Consider the following 24,615-nt stretch of genomic DNA (forward strand, 5'->3'; position numbering starts at 1 on the left):
TGTTTCTGTCTAGAAAGTTGGCAATAGTCTCAATATACACAAGACCATTTAGACTCAACACAGTGGTTGTTCAACCCTGGCTGCCCATTGGAATTACCCGGGGAACAAAAAAAATACTGATGCCCCAGCCCTATGTGAAACCATTTAAGTCAGAATCTCTAGGAATGGAATTTATTCTTAAAATCTCCCCATTCTACAAAATACTTGACTAGCACTCTTCAAAACTGTCAAGGTCATAATAAGGAAACAAGGAAAGCCTGAGACACTGTCACAGACCAGAGGAGGCAAAGGAGACACAGTGATTAAGTGTAATACGGTATCCAAAGTGGAATCCTGGAATAGAAAAGGATATCAGGGGAAAAAATATTGAAATCCGAATAAATCGTAGAGTTAATCGTAAAAGATGTAGATATCTGGATTAAATATAATGTATGCATTATGGTACCCTAGTAGTTTGAGAAAACTGTGAGTGATTTATCTTTGCTAAGAGCTGTTGTCAGTTCGTTTCTTATCTATCCAGGAGATTTAGACCTGATCAGAAAGTTCTTCAGTATTAATTTTTCCTCTTCTGCCTCTCCTCTGTGGTAGGAAGGAGGCAAGGAAAAAAGATATCCTAGTCTTCCGTAATGAAGTCTACTTGTATTCAGCCCGGTCACACTGCTCTTTATAACCGTTAAAGATATGTCATCTGTGTAATCTCTGGAGGAAAGTCAGAATTGTGCCTGAAGAAATCACTCTGCGCAAGTAAACATTTGACAAACAGCAAGTGCTTGGATATGGTGTTCCAAAAGGTCCTTTTAAATTTTTTGCATACATTATCTTGTTTGGTAGAAATGTCACCAATTTATAATTCAGAATCCCTATGCATCGTCAAATCAACGAACAGAATTAACAGCCTGTAGTCACCCAGATTTAGTCCAGCTCCCTAATCCCATGCGACCTTAGGTAAATAATTTCTCTACTCTGAGCCAATCTCAGTTTCTCAAGTGTAAAGTGAATAGATTGGACTAAGTAATCTCCAATGCTCCTTTCAATTCGGACATTGGGATACGGTGAGAAGGACTTCGAGAAACAGACTGGAGAGTTTTAGGGTTTAGGGTTTTGGGTTCTGATGGGCGGGACGGTATTGAAGAAGCTGTTTTCATGTTTGTGTTTTTAGAGTCTGAAGGGTAAGTGATAGGGGTAGGAACGCGTGAAGGGAAAGGGCAGGACAGTGACGGCCGGGCGAAGAGTCAACACCCACGACTTCTCCCTGACTGGCAGAGTAAGTAGAGCTTTTGGCTGCTAGGCAACCGCGCCTCCTCCGGGAGGATGGAGGACCCCGGTCGGAGGTGTCTAAGTCACTGCCTGTTAATTTAGCGGCAGTGCCTTCCTATTGAAATTAATGAAATATGTAGCTTTTAAAAGTACACATTTTTTCCGCTAAGGTTTGGCAAGCCCTATAGCTGAGCTCTGCTTGCGGTGGTTTTTCTTTTTTCTGTTCTCAGGCGCGATGCGGGCTCCTCTCTGGCAAAGCCCCTGTCATCGCGCGTTGCTGGGCAGAGCTGGACGCCGCCTTGCTCCTTGCCCCCCTCTCCCTGGGAGGGGGTTTGGTCCTTTGCTGGCCGTCCTCCGCCGCCATGGGCTCGGAAATGGAGCCGCTGTTCCTGGCCTGGAGCTATTTTAGGCGCAGGAAGTTCCAGCTCTGCGCTGATCTGTGCACGCAGATGCTGGAGAAGTCCCCTTATGACCAGGTACCGGGCGGACCCCATCAGCCCTGTGGATCCCGGCGATGAAGCAGAGGGCTCTGGGGGAGTCCCCAAGCCCCGGGTGGGGGCTCCGGGGAATAAGGTCCAGGGCGAGGTTGACCGTGTGGTCCGCACAGGCACCTGGAGCGAGACTCCCTGGAGCCGTGGCCGGCGGGTCCCTGCCCCAGGCGTCCCCCAGTCCCTGCAGGACCCAAAAGTGCTGTGCGGTGACCGCCCTCTCCTCAAACTTGTGCAGCCCCCTTCTTTTAACTTAAAGGAACACTTAAAGCCCTGAATTTTACATTGGGTAGGAACTTTGATAATTCATGTATACTTGTATATGAAAGGGCTCTTAAGCTCGCTGCATGTGCGTTATTAATTTCTAACACAATTATGTATAAACAAAGATTTGTAACTTCCCACCCCCTGTTGAAATAGCTGCCTTTTTTTTTTTGGATCAAACATGTGATCCTTCCGCTTCATCTTAAGACTGTTGTCCACGAGTGAAGGAGCCTTTGATTTTGGGACATGCGTGCAAATTGAGGCAAATGATACAAGTTAGAGGAAAATCTAGGAGAGGAAAAGATAGATTTATTATTAGGAGGGAGGTGGGAAACAAGTCCCCCTAAAAGAAGGAATGATGGCATCGATTAAAATAGAACTTAAACTACACTAATAGTTGTTGTTCTCCTAAAAAAGTGAAATATTAAATAAAGGGAGTGAAAAAGGTCATATACTATGTGTGTGAGAGGTACAACTTTGGTGGGCAGGTAGCTTCTGGAAGAGGCAAAAAGGATAGTTAGGGAGAATGGGAGCAGAACTGTAGAAGTTTGTCAGTACTTCTAGTAAATACAGGATGTAGCTATATAGTTCTAGTTTCCCAGCTTTTCCTCTAGTGGTGTTGCCTGGGAGATGTTAGAGAAAAAGGAAAATTGAGGGGAGTTATATAAGCAGAGGTATGAGTGTGAACGCTGTTACTAGGCTCTGCCTTAGCTCCCAGCAAATGGATGGAGGATAACCTGTTGGGGTGAACATTTTGGCCTTAAGATAGTGTATCTCCCCTAGAACAATCCGTGTTATTGGCAATACTAAGCTCAGTCCTGTTCATGTTAGTTCACATTAGTTACTAGGACTACGTTTCTGTAGACAAACATTTTTCCAAGTGTGTTTCTTGGGACAGTAGTCCCACAGATGCTCCTCAAAAAAAAAAAGAGCCAGCCCTGGTTGCCTAGTGGTTAAGTTTTGGCGTGCTCGGCTTGAGTGGCCCTGGTTTGGTTCCTGGGCGCAGACCTATACTGCTCTGTTAGCAGCCATGTTGTGCTGGTGGCCCACATACTAAAAAATAGAGGAAGACTGGCACTGATGTTAGCTCAGGACGAATCTTCCTCAGCGAAAAAAAAAAAAAAGACTCTGTGATCAAATATGTTTGGCAACCGTGACAAAATATTGACCCCTTTATATTTGTACAACAAAAAGGTGTTATAAACCTATGATGTACCAGACGTTCTAGGCACAATGGTTTGCAAGAACTTTACATACTCTTTCCATTTTTCTGTTGAGTTAGGGTAGTTTCCATCCTGTGTTCCACAAAACACAGGTCCTAAGAGCTGCTTAGTGGAAGACAGTTTCTTGATTAAATGCATTTGGGAAATGTATATTCCCTTCTTAGAGGTTCAAGATTCATACTAAAGGCTCTGAGAAGTCCCGAAGAAAAGAAACTTAATTTTGCCTAATTTTGGTTAATGCAATAGTTCTGAAACTTATTTGACCACTGATTCCTTTTTTGGCAAGGGGCAAGGGTCAGATGTCTTTGTTGTTATCATTCTAGGGAGATGTGGGGAAATGTTATTATAGGCAAAGCAGCAGTGTTTTTGTTAATGGTTAAGACCCTGTAAACTGAATGACATATTATCATAGTGACATTCAGTACTGCACCTATGAATTTAGATTTAGTCTGTGCTAGGCACTGTTATCAGGACTTTATATGTGTTCAATTCAATGACTTTTTATCGAGTGCTTACTACTTGCCAGACATAAGTTCTATAGATTATATGTATTTCTATGCTTAGGATAACCTTGCAAAGTAGGTAACAAAAACAATAGCTAATATTCATTGAGTATTTACTCTGTGTCAAGCTTCGTTCAGATGGTTTTATATGTTACCTCATGTAATCCTCAGCTATTTTAGGAAGTTAGTACTATTTCCCCCATTTTTCAGATTGAGCACACTGAGGTGCAAGGTGAAGTAATTTGTCCAAAGTTACAAAGCTGGTAAGCCCATTCCCTTTGTCTATGCTATGCTGCCTCTTAGGTGCTTTGTAGCCTAATTTTTCAAAACTGAATGTTTCTGAACTTTTCCCAGTACATTTCCCATCTGTGCCTTTTTCAAGATTTTAGCTAAAAGTAAAGAATTTTGACATGTCTTTGTAGTTGGATTAAAGGCTCTGAGAAGTCCTGGGAAGGAAATCTGCCTAATTTTGATTAAGACAGTGTTCTGAAACTTATTTGACCACTAACTGGCTCATTTTTGGGGGGTCAGAGGTACCGATATCTCCCTTGTTATCCCAGGGAGATGTCATTTTGGGAAATACATAGGCAAAGCAGCAGTGTTTTTATTAATGGCTAAGAAGGGGCTGTAGAGGATATCTTCTTGACCTCTTTCCTTTTACCTAGGAAGAATAGGATGAACAAGTTAAGTACTTCATTTAAAAATCTCCCAAATTAGCAGCTAAATGAGATAAGAGCTTGGATCTTTTTATTTGGCCTCTCATACAGCTTCCATTAGGCCTTCTGGCCCTCTTGAAAGATTGACTTGGTACAAGGTATGTTTGGTGGCATTGATTTTGATAATGATAATGAAGAAAAAAAGACACAGGATCATACTGGGAAGTGTTGCTGTTGTCATTGGTTAACCATTTGACATGGTTAACATCATTATGGCAATAGGTCTTGTTAGGTTGTGGCCTATTCCATTGTCTTCTTTATTGTGGATTTGAAATAATACTTCATGATGTGATACGTAATTAATCTCTAATACCATAGAAATGTTTTTTAAAATGTTATTCTTTGTTACTATTTTATTGTTATGAGCAGAGGTGGTTGTGTTCAGCTCCTACAAATATCAGAGTAGACCCAGGAGAATCAGTAGTGGATCTAGAAGAATTTATGATGTTCTTTTCCTTTCTATTCCTTTTTATTTGTCTTGCTGCGGTAGTTTATTTAATTAGGAACTATATATATATATATATATTGCCAGAACAATGAGTAGCATTTCACCAGGAATAGAAGTTTAACTTGATGTTACCTTACCAAACTGGGCTTTTGCTACCTGGATAGGGCTTCTGAAATGTTACAGGTTCACTCATGTTATTTACTCTTGGACCCAAACTTTAAACACTATGCTTTTTCACTGTGTGCTTTTCTTAGCACCAATTTGTGTATGTTGTATCCAATTATTTCATTTTGGAAATACTTTCCAGTATGATTTCCCCAAGCTTGAAGAAATCTTACCTTTCTCTTAATTAATTAAAAAAACTTAAAAATATTTATGTTAGAGTGCCAATACAGTTAATGAAGAGCTTTAGGAAGCTGAAGGAGGTTTCTTGGATTAAAAGCTTGCAGGTTCTCTTTCCTTCCCTTAGAATATGAGTCCAGAATGGCAGATCTGTATGGTATGGCACAGAGTCTGGCGCTCAGGGGCTCTCGTTATGTATTTGCTGAATGAGTGCATTGATCATATTCATACATGTGTTTTGATGGCATTATTCATATGTGCCAGCTTCCCCTCTATTTAGGAAGACCGTCTTAGTTGCCCGATGATCTTTGTCTCTCCCTTTCCCCATCCTTAATTTTCAGGACCATAGGTTCTTTTTTTTTTTCCTCCCCAGAGCCTCCAAGCCCCAAAGCCCCAGTACATAGTTGTATATCCTAGTTGTAAGTCATTCTAGTTCTTCTGTGTGAGCCACCGCCACAGCATGGCAACTGACAGACGAGTGGTGTGATTTTTGCGCCCGGGAAGTAAGCTCAGGCTGCCGAAGCGGTGAGCACCAAACTTTAACTACTAGGCCATCAGTGCTGGCTCGGTACTATAGGTGCTTACGTGTACATTTACCTTTTCAAATAAGTGTAATTGCATTATAGACATGCTTAATTCATTTCTTATTTTGAGGGTCAGGTTTTTTTAATCAGTTGAGAAAATTCTTCCTGGACTCCTCCAGGAGAGTGTTTCTACTAGTAATTATCATCATTGGTATTTCTTACAGGGCTTTTATTGTTTCAGTGGAGGAAGTTAAATGATGGAGAGACTAGCAATTTATGAAAAGCTAACAGAAATCTGATCAGAGTGGAAGCAGACGGTCCTCAGCTCTACAGTTAGCTGCTTTATCTTCATGTGCTCCTTTAGCCTCATGGACTTTTTTGAGGCTTCTGCATTTCAAAGGAGAATACTTTTTCTTTTCAGCTCTTTGAATTACCATTCCTGTGCCACCAAACTGATTTTAGTACAAATGAGTGACTTTGAAGTGGTGCCTGGACACATAGAAGAGCAAGGAAATGAAAATATTTCTTCTGAGTGCCAAATGGATTCATTTTTTTGAATCCATTTGCTTTTTTTCCTCCCAGAACAAAAATAGCTTTTGTTTTTGATGTTTATTTTCACTTTTGGTCTTGCTTATTTTTCTCCCAGATGAAGACAACCTCTCTAAATTGATTTATTATTTCTTAATCTTATAAGCTGGTCCTGGGTGCTTCAAAAAGATTAACATTTCGGTCCTGATACGTCAGCCTTTTGGGATGAAGCCCATCTCTAAGACTATTTCTTCTACATTTATTTTTCCTTTAAGAGATACTATTTTGGTATAGTATCATCAAAAATATTTAATTAGTGCCTTGTTCTTTCTGTTAGGACATCTGGATTGTATTTAATTTTGATTCTTGCCAAAGTCAGGGTAGTCAGGTTGGCCAAAGAGGAATGGTATACTATGGACTAGCATGTCTCCTTAGAGTAATACATTTTTATTTGGATACAAAAGGCCTGAAGGGTAAGTTGAATGTAATAACCTGGTCTTTGGTAATGGGGAAGGGTTCTTGAAGAAGATGAATTCTGAACTGCTTTTCCCAGATGCAGAATGATGAGAAACAGAGGGCAGGGTCTGTGATATTAAGGATATTAAGGTTCTGATCTGTTAAGAATTAAGAAGGATAACTGGATAATTTGTCATAGTTTCCCCCTGCTTGATAAAATACAGCAAGAACAGGCAATTCATAGAGAGGTATTGTCTTTTTTCAAAGCGTTCTTTAAATCATGACTGAAAAGTGGTTAAAAGTTATGATATAAAAGGGAGAAATGGTCTTCCACACAGCGGTATGACCTAGAGGGAAGGCTCGCCTCCGCAGCTCTTGTCGGTCATCCTGATTAGCGGCCTAATCTGATTACTGTTCTTTGTGTTCCGTATGTCGGATTCATGACTTTCAAACCAGTCCTGAGTTTTTAGCTCCATTATAATTAAACAGTTCATGAAACATGGAAGTTTTTCAGGCAGTGGGGTTTTTAAAAGACACTATGCTTTTATTAACGGGGTAAATTTCTGATCGATTTTCAAATTATTACGATCAGTGATTCCAGGAGTGGGAGTGTTAGCTGTATATCAGAATGAAGGTAATTCATGTTCTCCTCCCCCACCCTCAATCTCTGCTTATAATGAGAGAGGTTGCAGAGAGGAGGGGGTTCTTGTAAATGGTTTCACAGTAGAGAAAAGGCTGAACGCCACTGGCTTAGATGAAAGACAGGGAACCAGGGCTTCCCAGTGAGCTGTATGTTAGTAGCCGTTGAGACAATGATCTGGTGATCCAAGCCTAAAAACGTCTTTCTGTATGATTATCTCATTTATTTCCTCTTTGGGGCCATGGAGACTTATAGCCAGACTTAATCTTTTGATTCCACACTCTGTGGAGCAGTTCATTTGATGAATTTGTATTCCTGCTGAATTATACAGATTACATTCCCACTTGGCTACTTGGTCACTAGATCTCCCTAAACCTTCTGAAATCCATCCATTTCTCTGTTCTCTTACATTTTTTTCCTTCCTGTTATTGCTAAATTCTGAATAATGACTTGGTAGTTTAAGAGCAGAGCTTGATGGACTCATTAGCTGGAGTAAGTATTGGTGGCAATTAGGAAGTCACATTCAGAGTTATCTGGAGATTTAATTCCCCAAAGTAATGGCAGCAACCTAAGAGAAAGCTGTACCCTGGGGAGGAAGCAAGGAAGCAAAGTGATGTGACTTGAAGTTGATGCTAATGAGTGTTTGCTGGTTCTAGGCAGTGTCTCTCTACTTTCCATGTCCTCTTACTCACTCACTTGGAAGGAGATTCAAAGGGAAGTTTTAATTTATATGCCATAACTGGGAGTCAGTTCTGAGTTCTGAAAAGGGAACTAATAGAGTTTGGTGCTTTTCTGTTCATGATATAAATGTTTTTATAAAGAAATTCTGTGTGACTGATACTTCTTGTTGAAAGTCCTACCACTTTATGCTTCATTAACTATGATAGTATGTGTGAAAGAACTCTGAAAATTGTGAAATGTTCTTAAAATTGCAAGGTTTTATTGTTAAAACTATCCTATACAGTAGGCACTATTGCTCCAATTTGAGACGAGGACTGAGTAAGGGAGGTTTCATGACTTGTTCAAGATCACGCAGCTAAGTGGCTCCCTGAGGATCAAGCCCAGTCTTCTGACTCTAGGGCTGGGCCTGGTGTTCTGCTCACCTGTGTTGATACCCATGGAAATAATTCGCTAGACCAAGTGAACATAACCTGTCGTTCCTTTATGGGCGAATTAATTTAAATCACAAAACTATATTTGAGAGAGACTCAAAGATGACGATCTCAGAGATTTTTTTTTTTTTATAATTTTATTTATTTATTTATTTTTTCCCTCAAAGCCCCAGTAGATAGTTGTATGTCATAGTTGCACATCCTTCTAGTTGCTGTATGTGGGACTCGGCCTCAGCGTGGCTGGAGAAGCGGTGCGTCAGTGCGCACCCGGGATCTGAACCCAGGCAGCCAGCAGCGGAGCGCACGCACTTAACCGCTAAGCCACCGGGCCGGCCCGATCTCAGAGATTTTAAGCAAGTTTTGCCCTGTCTCTAAATTAAAACAGCCGGACTCTTTTCTTTCACTATCTTGCTGCTCCTGATGGATCTCCAGACCAGCCGTACCTGGCCTTGGTCTCCCCATACCCTACAGTAGTCTGCTTTCCAGCCCTGCTGTGATCTCACATACTCAGCAAAGTGCATGCTCTTGCCCTAGAGTGTCTAGGTTTAAATAGTGTCTGTACAACTTGACCTCACAGTTTTCTCATGTGTAAAATGAGAATGGTAATATACCTACCTCAAAGGATTGTTGTGAAGGTTAAGTTCATTAGTACACGGTAAGTGATCAAAAATGTTAGCTACCATTGTGTCTACATAGCTAGAGCTATTTGCATGTAGGATTCTGTTGTTTATATTTTTCTGAAAGGATTGTTGGTAATCTGGAAAGCATCTGTGAGTAAAGTGTCCAATGAAACTGATGATAAAATGATGTTGAATATAGCTCATAGATCATTGGCACTCAATAATTTCCAGAATAATCTCTTTCCTTTTTCTCTGACTCCCTTCTTATGTCCCATATGTTCTGCTTTTCTCCCCTCCATGTAAGTCATCTATACTCTCCCTTCCATCTAAGTCCTCCATAATTGGTCCATAACTTGAGTAGAGCATTTAACACATTGTATTGTAATTTATTGAACTATGTGCCTTCCCCCATAGAATGTTCTCAGTGCCTAGAAGGGTGCCAAGGATGCAAGGCAAATGCTGTGGAATTTATGAGTTGTCTGTCTCACTCTGTCTCACTCCCGTTAAGGCCTTATCTCCATCTTCCATCCACACAACCTCACCTGTCTCTATACCTTCCTATCCTCTAGGCCTCTCCTTTTCTTCTCTGACCTTCTCATTTCACATCATTTCCTTACGTGCTCTTTACCTGTATGGTAAATTATAAATGTATTCCTGTGGGGAAGAAGCATGAGACAGAGAGAGCACAAAGGCCTTCGTCAGTGAACAGAGCTCTCTGAGGTTGAGCTGCTGGGTTTAGTTTGGGCCACTGGAGGAATCTTCCTGCCCTTGGCAGAATAACAGGCATCTACCTTTTACTTCCTATCAGTGGCTTCTATCTCCTTTTGCTGTTTTCTTTTCCTATTCAAGCATTGTCTACAATCACCTCTGGTAAACTTTTTTTTCCCCTTTCTATATGAAACTTATCTCATATCTCTCCTGCACTTTTCCCTTCAATCCTGCCTTATTGCTTCAATCTCATTTTTTATCTCCAAGATGCACTGAAAAGAAAGAGCTCTGGCTTCTTTGTGTGACTTTGAGCAAATTAGATGACATCTCTGAATTTATTTCCTTATCTGTGAAGTGGATTATAACACTTACCTGCCTCCCTCAGATGGTTGTTATGAGACTCAAATGAGATAATGGGTCAGATAGACATGTATACAAATAAATAGAAGAAAGAACAAAAGGGGTTACTTCTGTCGTCTCATTGCCTGTATCAGTGTGCTTCTCTAAGTAAGGACTGTGGGATCTAGGAAATCTGTACTTTTTCCAGATATTTCTTATGCACACTGGAGTTGGAAACCCCCAATTGCTATGTGTTCTTAGTTGCTGTTTTGGGTTCGGTTCAGCTGATTGCCAAATATTCTCTAAATCCCACCCTCTAGGGCCCTTACCTTTTAGCCTACCTTAGCGTTTTCCTCTCATGTTGCTACCACATGTCATGCTAAAGAAATTGCTTATCCTTGAGTGGTCACCAGATGGTTTACACATTGCTTACACATGTAATGTATTCTTAAAAAAATATTTAGAGTATTCTTTTTGGATTTTAGAGCTTTAGAAAGCAAGGAAAGCAAGGTTCTTTTTTTTCTTTCCTTTTTCTGTTTCTTAGTAGCTTCCCCAATAAAGCATGCTGCAGATTAAGTGTTCAACAAAGGCTGCTAACTGTAGACATGTAAGTGTAGATGTTTTATAAATAAATTTGTTATAAGTCTGATTTTTTTACCAATGGATTTCTATTTAATTTGGATAGAAAAAACCCTGAGTTTATCAATACCTGGCACTAATATATATTACATAGTCCGTTTATAAAAATTTCTCAGAGGACATTATAGTCAGAATTAATTTCTTATCTTCAGCCACTAATCCCATCATATTTATGTGGAATAGAAGGGTTTATAGTATGTGGATTCTCTTCCACCTCCCCAAGTGAGTAAAGGGTGAATGTTTTAACCACTATGAACTGACTTTTGAATATAAAGAAATGTTTCCTTGGTATACATTTGTATGTTTTGCTGAGATAATATGTCTTCACACAGTATGTATATGTGGTATACTGAGGTACTGTGTCTTCATTAAACAGGTAGTTAAGATATCTTCTCTGTGCTCTAAATGTGGTTAGAGTAATTAGCATTTTCTGATCATAGAAAATTTAGCATTCTTCAGTGTATATGAGTTTTACAGAACTCTTGAGAGCACTTGTGGAAAAAGATTAAAGTTAATATTTTAATTTTTATTGAATGAGTTTGAGTTCACCTACAAATAGTTGGTTAGTCATTAAGACTTTTTATTTTAGAAACTGTATTTCTTAAAAATGTTTACTACCTTAATGCTTTCCAGGAACCAGATCCTGAATTGCCAGTGTTTCAGGTAAAGGTTTAGCCGCAACCTTTAGTTTAGAGGATACTTTAATTACTATTGCTTAGTTGCTATAGATTAGAAAATTTGCTGCATAGCTACTTGTACTGTTATAAAATTAGCCATATCTACCAGACGTTCTCTACCTTCTTATGTAAACTATTATATTTCCAACACTTTTGTGTCTATGGATGGGTAGCCTTGTAGAACTAATGCACTCTACTCATTAAGACTTGGAGCTTAAACAGAAATGACCAATATTGACCAAAGGATGAGAAAAATAAAGAAGGAGGGAAGGGGAACCAGGGGCTTAGAAAGGGAGCTGAGAAGTGAGCAGAGCCACAGGTGTCTGAACAGACTTGATGGACTGAACAGTATGTCTTGAGTAGAGTAGGCTGGCTCTGCTTGGGAAGGGCTTGGCTTTAGAGAGAGGTGCCTGCCACAGTGAGGAAGAAAGGAAGGGATACTGGCCAGACAGCCACATCTACCAAATAGCTTGGTTAGAGATGGGAGGTGGCCAGAGGGATCTGCTAATTTGCTAACTGGATAAGACACAGCGAGTGAGTGGGGAGGGAGCCCAGGCAGAGGAGGTCTGTTAGGGGGACTCCTGGCCAGTCAAGCTTTTAGCCCAACAGGGTTTCCAGTAAGTCTGGGAATAAGGAGAAGGGGTGAGAGAGAGCGGTAAATCAGAGAGCTTAAATATTGCCAGGTGTTTGCCCTGCCAAGTGAGAGAATTTTAACAATGGTTTTTAGGTAAATAAACAATTTGAACCTCGTATGGGGTTCACGTGAGTAATCATCAGACCTTTTAAAACAAAGCGATATACACAGTACTCTGATGGAGGCCTGTGTAGTATTAAACAAACTTGGTAAATAGGTTAAAATGTAGCACTCTGTTCTTTAAAAGGATGACATGTCTTTGGAATGTTCCTAATCATGATTTCCAAATCGATGGTGCAAAACTATTTTTTTGCAAAATATATGTAGAAGTCATTTAAGAAGGACCTAAATTATAAATAGAGTAAGTAATGTGCTTTTTGTTTTCAGTGATTTTGATTAAAATTAAATTAAAACATCAATAATTTGCTTTGTTGGTATGGTTTTAAAACTGTAAGTGGCATTGGAAAGTTTCAAACCGGCACAGGGACTTCATGAAGGACCTGTATTTAGTATTACTTTCCTGTTCTGTTACTGTGGACCTAATTATCCCCTGGATAATGATCTAAAAGAATAAAAAGGAAACAAGGCCGACTGGATTCTTTTGAGCTCACTCTTCATGCTTTTTGCCTTTCGTCTTTTGCACATTTTTACAACTTCAAGATAAATGAGGCTTTACAACAACTCAATATTTTGTGCCTAAGTTTTCATTTTCATAGAGTAGGCAGAGTGTCAAATGTTACTGATTCTCATGATGTCAAAATCAGGTTAGACAGACTGTTCTTTTGGTAGCTTTATTCTAATAGTAACTTAGCAAAATTGTTTCTTACATGCCTTAAACTACTGGCCTTTCATTCTATCTTAAGAGGAACAGCACAATTTAAACATTTTATTCAGTCAGTAGAGTTTTAACCTTTTCATATGTTTATTTTCATAACTAAAATTGGATTACCCTCACAGAAGGTAGTACAAGTAAGTCAATGTTTTCCTAATGTTAGCTGGCAGATTTTTGCCTCAAGAGTAATGTCCTGTAGGCTAACTCAGTAGGTGAATGAGATGGCGTTATGTTTCACGATAAAAATGGAAATAATTGATGTGATGATTACTCATGTAGATTGGGAGAATCTATGCTTTTCCCTTAAAAAGAGTTTCTAAGCATCTATTATTTTTATCGATTTCACAGTACTTTCGATACATAGGTATTCAAACAAGTTAAACATATCTGATAAAACCAATTTATGTTTTTATTCAGATTCAAGGGGCAGTTTGGGATCACTGTGCTTTGATATGCATTTTATTTTAATCACTGATTAGTATTGAACTTTTTAAAAAAATTTAAACAGGCAGTGGATTTTAGGGCTGTAAAACATACTTGGTTTGCTTCCAAAATAAAATTTTTAATTTTTTAAAAAAAGCCAAAGCCCCATCTGCTGTTTTCATTAAAATCCCACGAATTGTTCACATTGCCGAGAGCAGTTCTTTGAATACAATCTGATGCTTAATCAAGCAGTGATATGTGATTTTCAAGGTCACTTTTTGTTAGGACAGAAAGAAAGTCAGGAAGATGAATATTCTCAAATACTTATGAAATTTAAAATTAAATAATGGTTTAAGTGGATATTATTACAGATCTTTAAATATCAAAAATTTACATCATTTCTGCTTCTTAAGAATTAGAAACTGAAACAAATATAGATCTATTTTTTTGAAAAAATGAATTCTTATGGAATAAAATTTTAAAAAAGATGTTCCTATTTGGCTTCTGAGGCATTTATTCATTTGGTGGGGAGGGAATAGTGGATTTACTTTCCTGTGTTTTGGTTAGCCTAAAAAAAAATTTGCACCTCCTTAATATTTGAGAGGTTAGTAGAAGGATGGATGTCAAGAAGCATGATGGAATGGACTATGAGATAACAGTATGGATCTGAAAATAGTTAAAAAAAAATGTGCATGGATAATGAATACCCAGCTATATAAATGATACTACAATAATAAAAACTTGACTTTTAGAAAGTCAATTTAACCAGGACTCCAAGTCATACTTCTGGAGCTTCGTTAGCTCCTCCTCATCAGGATGAACATCCATATACCTCGTTGTGGCATACAGGGTCCATTATCTGCCGTTGCCTTTTTCTCCAGCTTCCTCTCTGACTGCTGCCGCATCTGAACCTGATTCTTCAGTCATAACTAAACTCTTCTGGAGTTTTGAAACATGCCGTGAGCCCTCAAGCTGTGCTGCCTTTGCCCTATTGTTCGCTTTACCTGGCATACGCTCTCCTGTCTTGGCCACTGGGCCACACGCTTCTCTTCTACCCTTCCCTCCAGCCCCAGGCAGCTAGGTGCCTTTCTTTGTCCTCTCATGGCGTGCTCCAGATTTTTGTTATTACAAGATGTTTCCCCATAACACTGAAATTCAAATAGCTGTATAGATGTGACTTTCCTGATCTTTTATGAGTGAAAATCTTAGATTGTTTCTATACTTCGATGGCTCCCACAGTTATATACAGTTCCAACTGGAACTGATTTTTTTACAAACAAATTAGTTCTTGAATTTGTATTCTGCTCGTTCAATAGTGTTAAATTTACACAAAACATTTGAAACGTTTTATTCTCAGTTATCTAATAAGAATCCAATAAACCTCAACCAGAAAAGTACAAGCCAAAAAACTAATCATCTAACCAAATGTAATTTCACTTGAGGAACCTAAATGTACTGTGGAAACAGCCTTCTTTAATCCATTAAAATGAAAGCATGAAGATTTTCTCTTCTTTAAAAAAATTTTTTTATATATGCTTTCCAGTTACTTTAGCCCACAAAAGGATCTCTACTTTCTATTTCCTATAAAACTATTTTCTGTACCATGCACTTGTCACCTATCGTGCACGGCTTTGCCCTGTCATTTAATCCAATAAGTGACATGTTGAGGAAATTAGGATCCATGTTTTAATCTTCTCATGTTTCCTTTTCAGTACCTAGCCCGTTGCTTTGTTGTTAGGAGGTGCTCAATAAATATGGACTGGCTAAATGAATGCATCTCGAGTTCTTTATGTGAGGACTTTTTGGACCTCTTGTAGCTCCCATCTGCTCCTCTCTCAGTCTCTTTGCCTTCATTCAGCCTGCTTCACAGCCAGATCCCTAGTATGGTGAGCCTTAACCCCTCCCCAAGCTTCCCTTGCTGCTGTTTCCTCTCTTCTATAGAGTCAGTTCTATGCTGCTGCCTCAAGAGTTGCCGTCTCCCCAAATCCTCCACAGGACACCAAGCTTTATTGTTCTCTGCTTCTATTCTGTGATGAAGGAGGAAGGTAAACATTTCTAATAAAGCAGTTTTAAATGTTTAACAAGGTATTTAATTGTGTGCACCTTTACATCTAACTGCTCAAGGTAAAGCAAAGCTGATATTTTCCAGATTCTTTAATTACCGTTTGCATTTTTTTCCCCCTACTTTCTAGCAGTTTTTCTACTGACTAGATCACAAAGTAACCAAGACTGTGTTGATTAGTTATTGGGAATTGAGAGAAATTGATTTTAGTTCAATTCAACATTTTTGGAATAGCTATTGTGTACAAAAACCATAGGTGTTATGGGAAATTCAAAAGTGAACCAGGTGAAAAAGCTTGTGTTCTGGAGAAGGGAGGGCTGACATGCCCAACAATTACAGTGTTTGTTAAATGTGGTAAGTACATAATAATAGAAGTATAAATCCTGTTCTATGAGAAAGACAAGAGGGAAGTAGGTTTAGAGTTAAAAGATTAAGAAAGTCTTCATGAAGGACTTGGTCTTGGAGGAGGAAGGCAGAAAGAGCACTGTGGGTATAGCTTTATTCATTTGTTTTCAAATTATTATTCTAGTAAAATTGTCTCTAAAGATCTTCTTTTACTTATAAAAAAGTCCTGTTAGAAGACTACCACACTTTTATTTACTAGATAATTGGTATATTGGTTGTTTCTTGATTAATAATGACCTTGCCTTCTTGTATTAGTTTCTTGACATAGCTCTTTAAATTAGTGTAATGGATTAAGTGATAAACATGCTTAATAAAAAATTAGATAATAATAAAAGATGACTAGCTTCTATAGGCTATGCAGTACTTCTAATGCTATTTAATATATGCTTTATTTTATCCATGCTTTTTAGGCAGTTTGGATTTTAAAGGCACGAGCACTAACTGAAATGGTATACATAGATGAAATTGATGTAGATCAGGAAGGAATTGCAGAAATGATGTTGGATGAAAATGCTATTGCTCAAGTTCCACGTGAGTATTGGTTTTTCAGTTAAGTGAAATGCCATTAGGAGGAGGAATACTATATATATGTATAAAATAAACACAAGACGTTATATACATGAAATATGTATATACATGGAAAAACATTACCTCAAGTAAGTGGTCTCTATTCTGCCTTATAGTACAAAGGCTTTCCTTCCACAATTCAATTATATTGTCTTAAAGTGTGAGATTGATGTATAACAGTTTTTTAATAAAAGCTATATTATGCATTTTTAAATATTTTATAAAATGCATTCTGTCTGAACTGCTTATCTAATATATCAGAAGATTGTTTATCTGAGAGTCTAAACACAGGAAGCATCCAAACAACAGAAGTGTTCTAAAAGGATTACAAAAAAACTGATCATTTAGAAACATTACTTCCTTGTAATAATTGAAGATGATTTGCTCTAATGCATAATGTAAGGTAAAAGCTTCAAATGGAAATTGAGAAAAAAATACATGTTTCCTGTTAAAATGTGTTTTTCTCCATCATTTTGCTCTTTTGGAGTTAAAATATCTAAATTCTAGATATTATGTGTAAATTATCTTTTATTGCAGGAAGAAATGTGTATGAAAAATAAACTATGAATATAGAACCATCATTTTGGTGCTTTGGAGCCTCCTAGTCTTTTTTTTTTTTTTTAATTGAGGAATTGACATATAACGTTTTATTAGTTTCAGGTGTACAACATAATGATTCACTATTTGTATATATTGCAAAATGATCACTACCCTTGTGGTGGTCCATCACCACACATAGTTACAAACTTTTTTTTCTTGTGATTAGTACTTTTTACATTTTTTATTTTTTTGTGAGGAAGATCAGCCCTGAGCTAACATCCGTGCTAATCTTCCTCTTTTTGCTGAGGAAGACCGGCTCTGAGCTAACATCTATTGCCAATCCTCCTCCGTTTTTCCCCAAAGCCCCAATAGATAGTTGTATGTCATAGTTGCACATCCTTCTAGTTGCTGTATGTGGGACGCGGCCTCAGCATGGCCGGAGAAGTGGTGCGTCGGTGGGCACCCTGGATCCCAACCCGGGCCGCCAGTAACGGAGCATGCGCACTTAACCGCTAAGCCACGGGGCTGGCCCCGTGATTAGTACTTTTAAGATCTATGCTCTTGGGGCTGGCCCGGTGGCACAAGCAGTTAAGTGTGCGCGCTCTGCTGCGGCGGCCCGGGGTTCGCCGGTTCGGATCCCGGGTGCGCACCGATGCACCGCTTGTCAGGTCATGCTGTGGCGGCATCCCATATAAAGTAGAGGAAGATGGGCATGGATGTTAGCCCAGGGCCAGTCTTCGTCAGCAAAAAAAAGAGGAGGATTGGCAGATGTTGGCTCAGGGCCGATCTTCCTCACACACAAAAAAAGATCTATGCTCCTAGCAACTTTTGAATATGCAATACAGTGTTATTAACTATAGTCACCATGCTGTGTATTACATCCCCAGGATTTATTTATTGTATAACTGGAAATTTGTACCTTTTGAACTCCTTCACCCATTTCTCCCACCCCCCCACCTCTGGCAACCACCAATCTGTTCTCTGTATCTGTGAGCTTGGTTGTTATTGTTGTTGTTTTTTATATTCCACATATAAGTGAGATTATACAGGATTTGTCTTTCTCTGTCTGACTTATTTTATTTAGCATAATGCCCTGGAGGTCTATTCATGTTGTCACAGATGGCAAGATTTCATTTGTTTTTATAGCTGAGTAATATTCTATTATATATATATATGTTTTATGTATATTATATATATATACACACCACATTTTCTTTATCCATTCATGCATTGTTGGGCGCTTAGGTTGTTTCCATGTCTTGGGTATTGTGAATAATGCTGCAGTGAACATGAGGGTGCGTATATCTTTTTGAATTAGTATTCTCATTTTCTTTAAATAAATTGGAGGCTGCTAGTCTTGAGTTTGAATCCCAGCTCTACTAACAGGTTGACTTGTTTACTTAACTCTCTAAGCCTTTGCTAAATGGCTTAATATTACCTACCATAGAGACTTAGTGTGAAGATTAAATGTGGTAACATAAAGTAACCTGATAGGTACTCAATAAATATTAGTCTCAAACACGTTTCCCATTTATAAAATATATTTCCTATTATGAATATCTTTCTCACATTCTGAAAATTATGTTAACTGATGATTTTTACAGATGAATAAATACTATGTAAATTGAATTTGGCATCTCATCTCATAGGCCCTGGAACATCTTTGAAACTCCCTGGACCTAATCAGACGGGAGGGCCTAGTCCAGCTGTCAGGTATGTACTTCTATTTCATATCCTCTGCTGCTAAATATTGACCAGACTATATGAGAAGCTTCCTGTATTGATTTTCTTTGTATTTTAACAATTTACAATCTTCACAGGCCAGTCACTCAAGCTGGAAGACCCATTACAGGTTTCCTTAGACCCAGCACACAAAGTGCAAGGCCAGGCACTATGGAGCAGGCCATCAGAACACCCAGAACCACCTACACAGCTCGCCCCATCACCAGCTCGTCTGGAAGATTTGTCAGGCGGGGAACGGTACATTCTGTTAGTTTTATCATACCCTTGTATTACCAATGTAACTTTACGTTTGTTACATTATTTTTCACTATTGTTATAGTGCAGAATTACATGGAAGAGTTTTGAGGGTGATTTTTTTTTTTTTTTTTTTACTTATGTTGCCTTTATAATTTTTATGGACATTAAACTCAATTTGTGTTTCAAGTGAGTTTCAGATTTCTTGTTCTATCATTTTTCCCCATAGGCTTCCATGCTTACAAGTCCTGATGGACCTTTTATAAATTTATCTAGACTGAATTTAACAAAATATGCCCAGAAACCTAAATTGGCAAAGGTATGTACTTAAAATTATTTTATGTTATGAAGTAATGTTAGAAGTATTATCATAGGGCCGGCCCTGTGGCTTGGTGGTTAGGTGCACGCGCTGCGATGCTGGTGGCCCGGGTTCGGATCCCGGGTGCGCATCGAGGCACCACTTCTCTGTCCATCCTGAGGCTGAGTCCCACATACAGCAACTAGAAGGATGTGCAGCTATGACATACAACTATCTACTGGGGCTTTGGGGGGAAAAAAATAAAAATAAATAAAATCTTTGGGCCGGCCCTGTGGCTTGGTGGTTAGGTGCACGCGCTGCGATGCTGGTGGCCCGGGTTCGGATCCCGGGTGCGCATCGAGGCACCACTTCTCCGTCCATCCTGAGGCTGAGTCCCACATACAGCAACTAGAAGGATGTGCAGCTATGACATACAGCTATCTACTGGGGCTTTGGGGGGAAAAAAATAAAAATAAATAAAATCTTTAAAAAAAAAAAAAGAAGTATTATCATAATAACATTGTAGGGAATGCATAAAAATTTGTGAAGGAAAGGCCATGTATTGATTGCAATGGAAGTGTTTAATTACTCTAATATGTAATATTTCTCTTGGTCTTGAGTTAAGGAAAGTCAATCAGAAAGAAAGTATATAAACTATTATTATAGAAAATTCTTTTTCTCCTGATAAAGAACAGTAATTTATAACAAAAAAAGCAGATATGCAGCGTCATCTTTGGGGAATGAAGCTTAGGAGGTCATTTATATGTCTATGTTTTTTTTTTTCTTTTTCAGCTTCAACTATTCTCAGAAAAATAATTTTCTATCCTTGTAGGATTTTAGGACTGTCAAAAAGAATATAAAAAATATGTACTCCTTCTAATTAGTAATTAATCGGCATCTCAATAAGGATTACTCAAGCCAGTGAGTGGCAAGCCAACTATGTTAGTAATTCTAACTGCTCAAAGATGAAATGTTCCTTTAAATTAAAGAGAAAGTGAGAGAGAGAGAGAGAGAAAGAAAGAGAGAGGCGGGTTTCCATGACCTTTCAAGTATAAAAAACTAGGTGAGTGTGGAATAATTCAGAACCAGGAGCACTTATCTTCTGGAAACTAGTTTAAGCTCAGCTTAGGTCTTTAGTTGTAATCTCTGTGAATTCTGTGCGTGAGTGCTGAACTCATTCCTAATCTCAGTTCTAATGGTGTTTAGCATATTTACTAAATATCAAACACTCTAGGGAAAATAAAAATGGACACTAGCCATACAAACTTGAAGTTTAAATCAGAAAAAGAAAGACCTGTTGGTAGACAGGGAATCAGACTGTAATAATGCTTAAGACGTCTTTTTTTTTTTTTTTATTTCTTATATGACAGCAATCTAGTCAATTTGATTTAGCAGAATCATAAAGCTTTACTTATTTCCTTTTCCTTTATGATAGTGGAGTATTAAAAATAGCTCATTTGGAATATCTGGTTCCCTGCCTTTTTAGGCCATTTACTTGAGGTGATTGGATGGCTAGTTGATACCATTGCTGTTTTCTAACCAGAGTGTAGTCAATGGAGGCATTTTCCTCAATTAAATTAAGATACTTCCAGGACAGACCTGGTCTATATTACTAGATTTAGACTGAACTAGATTTTGTGCTTTATTGGTGTGTTGTAGCAATAATGCCAGATTTTTCTGTCTTTGGTCCCCAACTCGCATTGACTCATCAGGACTCATTTCTAATATTGGCATATTGCTTGGGGTGTCTGTGGTGACTCCCTGACACTGTCTTGGGTGTTGTAACATTCTTTTTATGACAACAATAGCACCAACTGCAGTCCTAATTTTTTTTCTTTGTAACAAAACAAATGGAGAGTTTGCTGTAGTTTTGAAAGAAGGGCCTTGTCCTGATTTCTTTAGTCTTTTCTTGGTTTTCTCCAAGTCTTTTCCGTTAATAATGTTGATACCTTCCGGGGGCGCTAGCCTCTTTTCAAGTGTAAAATAGTGGTATTATGGACAAACGTAGTACCACCAAAAGGTAATCCAGTAAATGCTTACTTATCCAGATGAGTTGAGTGAAATATTAAAGTAAGTTGTTCTCAACCCTGGCTGCACTTTAGAGTCATCTGCACGTTAAGCAAAAAATACCCCACTTTACACTTAAACTCTACTTTGTTTCAGAAGGAACTTCCACATTTTCTCATGTCTAAGGTGTCATTATTAATATCATAATCACTGAATAATATATATAGAGTGTGCAAAAAATGGGCCGAATCTGTTTTACAGCAGTCTTAAAGTTGGTCTTTTCATTTGTCTCTTTCTAATAAAATAGTGTGTATAATATGAAAAAAATTGTTCCATTATTTGAGCTTTCCAGTTTGTATTCTCTAAAAACAGGAAATAGCCATATTTTAAAATGGGTGATTATAATAAATGATGGATAGACCCTTTATTTATAAATCCCAGACACTGTAGAGTACCTTGTTGTTTTGGTTCAATCCACCTGCTGTCAAAATGGCCTTTGAGTTTTGATATAACAATAGAGTGCTTTTGTTAAAATAAAATCTAATGTATTTTTGGCATTTTTTTCTTCATAGGCTTTGTTTGAATATATCTTTCATCATGAAAATGATGTTAAGACTGTAAGTTTTGAATTCATGCTATTTTCTTTTATTGTCATTTTTCTGACTTTGGTGATTTAAATTCTGAAATGTTCTATTTCTCAGCCTATAAACAGATGAAATTATTCAAGATTGGAGAATTACTAATACTTTCAAATCCGCTGTCAGTTTCAGTAGGAAAATTTGTGTAAATATAGAAGTAAGAACTGTGCCTGGTTCGTAGACTACGAAGATCTCTATTAAAGGACAAGATAGAGATAATTGAGAATACTGCATAACGTGTTTGTGTTAGAGTTTATTTTTTATACTCATAGTTAGCATTGTTGATCTATTTTTTCTTTAGTCCGTATAGTGTATTATAGATTTACTAATACACGTATTTCTGGTTTCTTTGTCGTGTGCCCTCTCTCCCCCCTTTGACATTTGATGATAGAAAATTTCAAACATACAAAAGTAGAGAGAATAGTATAATGAGCCCATATCACCCGTCACCCAGCTTCAGCTTCAACAGTCATCAGTCATGTTGGTAGCCTCTTAACAGAGAATTTTAAGATTATATGCATATGACTTCTCCATTTGTTTCAGTTTTTACATGCTAATATGCAAATGAGCAATAACTTGACAAATTTTGTCAAATTGAATGTAGTTAATTCTGCAGTGTCTAGTGATAGTATTTTCCCCCATTTTTTTTATTAGTTCAGGGAAAAATTTTTATATCCATATGTTAAGTATTCAGGAAAACACATATGTTTTCCTCAATTGTGTTTTCTGTGTGTCAACCACTATACTGTGTACTAGAGAAACTAATAAAAATATGATATTTTTTCCTATCTCTACAAATCATGCAATCTAGCTGAGGAAACAAAATTGACATAATGAAACAATTAAAAGATAACTGCCAAACTGTGAAATTGTTACTACATAGCAAAGGGAAAAAATCAGAAGGGGTAATAGTAGAGAAGATCCATAAAATAAGTAGGATATTTTGGAAAGGAGGGAAAATAAATGTTAATGAAGGGTAAAAACATGAACAGGGTATGGAATGAGAAATAAATAGGCCATATCCTTAAAACCGGGAGCATCAGAGGTATTTTAAAGAAAGAAGTGAGAGAACCTGCTGATAGATTTGATATGTAGGACAAAGGAAAAACACAGGTCAATCTGCTTTCTAAAGATGCTGTGAGAAGAATGGTTGTTGTACTATGTTTTACTAACAGAAATAGGATAATTAGGGATGGAAGTCAGTTTGTAAAGAAGCTGAATAGTTAATTTGAAGGCCTTTTTTTATTTTTTTGGGTGAGGAAGATTGGCCCTGAGCTAACATCTGTTGCCAACTTTCCTCTTTTTGCTGAGGAAGATTGGCTCTGAGCTAACATCTGTGCCCATCTTCCATTTTGTACCTGAGATGCCGCCACATCCTGGCTTGATGAGTGGTGTGTCAGTCTGCACCTGGGATTTGAACCTGCGAACCCCAGGCTGCTAAAGCGGAGCACGCGAACTCAACCACTACGCCACCAGGCCGACCCCCTAGAACGTTTTGAGTTCAGAATTGTGAAAGGCTATCCAGGTAGAGGTACCATTGCATGTATTAGAAGATTGGCACTAAAATGTAGGTGAGAGCCTGGGCCAGATGTACAGAATACGAGAGTTATCTATGATGAAGTGTTAGTGCATGTGGCCATGTAGGGAAAAGAGGAAATCATGTGCATTTCTGTAAAGAGCAGTCAGTACATGCCGTTTTCACTGAATATAAAGCTGGTCAGAGGCTTTCAGTGTGCTGTGTAAAATCGTATAGTCATACTGTCATTAAAAAGAAACATCCAAATACCATTCCATTTCATAAGTGAGTAAATCTCTCTAATTGCTAGCATATTATAAAACTATATCTTGACTTTTTGAAGATTAATTCATTTATTGAGGAGACGTTTATTCTCTCATCCAGAATTTTTTGAGCCGCTACAGTGTGCTAGGCACTGGTGTAGGCCCTGAGATTACGAAATGAAGCATGCAGACAAAATCTCTGCTCTTTTGGAGATTATATTCTGGTTGAGCAAGTGATAGAGATAATTAGCAAATTTAAAAATGTATAACATGTCATGGGATAGTAAGTACTAAGAAAGCAGAAAAGCAGGAAAGCAGATAAGGGAGTAGATAATGACGTGGGGGAAGATGCTATGTTGGACAGGGTGGTAGGCGGTCAGTGAAGTCCACTCTGAAAAGACATTTAAACAGAGACCTGAATGAAGGGGGACAAGCCATGTAGTTAGGTGTAGGAAGAGCGTGTAAGTCAGAGAGAACTTGAGCTGCAAAGGCCCTGAGTAGTAGCCTGCTTGGATTGTTTAAGGAACAGTAAGGAGTCCAGTGTGTCTGGAGTGAGATCTGTGAGGGGGAAGAGTTGTAGACGATGGGTTCAGAAAGTAGACAGATCATATGCTGTTGGTAGGTCGTGGTGATGATGTCTTTATTAATAGATTCATTTTGAGGATGTCACTCTGCATCTTGGCATTTACATAATGTTGTTGAGGAATAGGACATACATAGAAAAAAATAGGATTTAGTCTCTGCATTTTATTTAAGCAGCAAAGCCTTTTTCTTTAAATGAAATCTTATTCAGACCCTAATATATAAAACAGACAAAAGTGAAGCTGCTTGAATTAAAGCAGAAGTAATAGATTAAGAACACACCCACTGGGCCTCCTCCTTGCTCCTCCCACCCCATGTGCTCCTGCCGCTCAAATCCTGGGACCGTTGGGTAGTTCCTAAATCAGGCTGTTTCTGAATTACCTGGGG

At 38.2% G+C, this 24,615-nt stretch overlaps 1 protein-coding gene across 3 annotated transcripts in view; it reads left to right on the forward strand.

The window, feature by feature from the left end:
- The first annotated feature begins 1,568 nt into the window (after window positions 1-1,568).
- TTC8 (tetratricopeptide repeat domain 8) overlaps window positions 1,569-24,615 on the forward strand; it is a 53,342-nt gene continuing 30,295 nt past the window's right edge. Inside the window, exons 1-7 of one of the 3 annotated variants that reach the window (XM_058567519.1) lie at window positions 1,569-1,733; window positions 16,251-16,371; window positions 18,597-18,660; window positions 18,768-18,927; window positions 19,154-19,243; window positions 21,802-21,846; window positions 24,297-24,374. In XM_058567519.1, the coding sequence (XP_058423502.1) occupies window positions 1,620-1,733; window positions 16,251-16,371; window positions 18,597-18,660; window positions 18,768-18,927; window positions 19,154-19,243; window positions 21,802-21,846; window positions 24,297-24,374 (672 nt within the window). In that variant the 5' untranslated portion in view covers window positions 1,569-1,619. Of the gene's footprint in view, window positions 1,734-15,314; window positions 15,419-16,250; window positions 16,372-18,596; window positions 18,661-18,767; window positions 18,928-19,153; window positions 19,244-21,801; window positions 21,847-24,296; window positions 24,375-24,615 lie in introns of all 3 variants that reach the window. The other 2 variants (XM_058567518.1, XM_058567517.1) reach the window with 2 other exon arrangements.

The sequence above is a fragment of the Diceros bicornis genome, chromosome 24 (genome assembly GCF_020826845.1).
Source record: "Diceros bicornis minor isolate mBicDic1 chromosome 24, mDicBic1.mat.cur, whole genome shotgun sequence".
Classification (NCBI taxonomy): domain Eukaryota; kingdom Metazoa; phylum Chordata; class Mammalia; order Perissodactyla; family Rhinocerotidae; genus Diceros; species Diceros bicornis.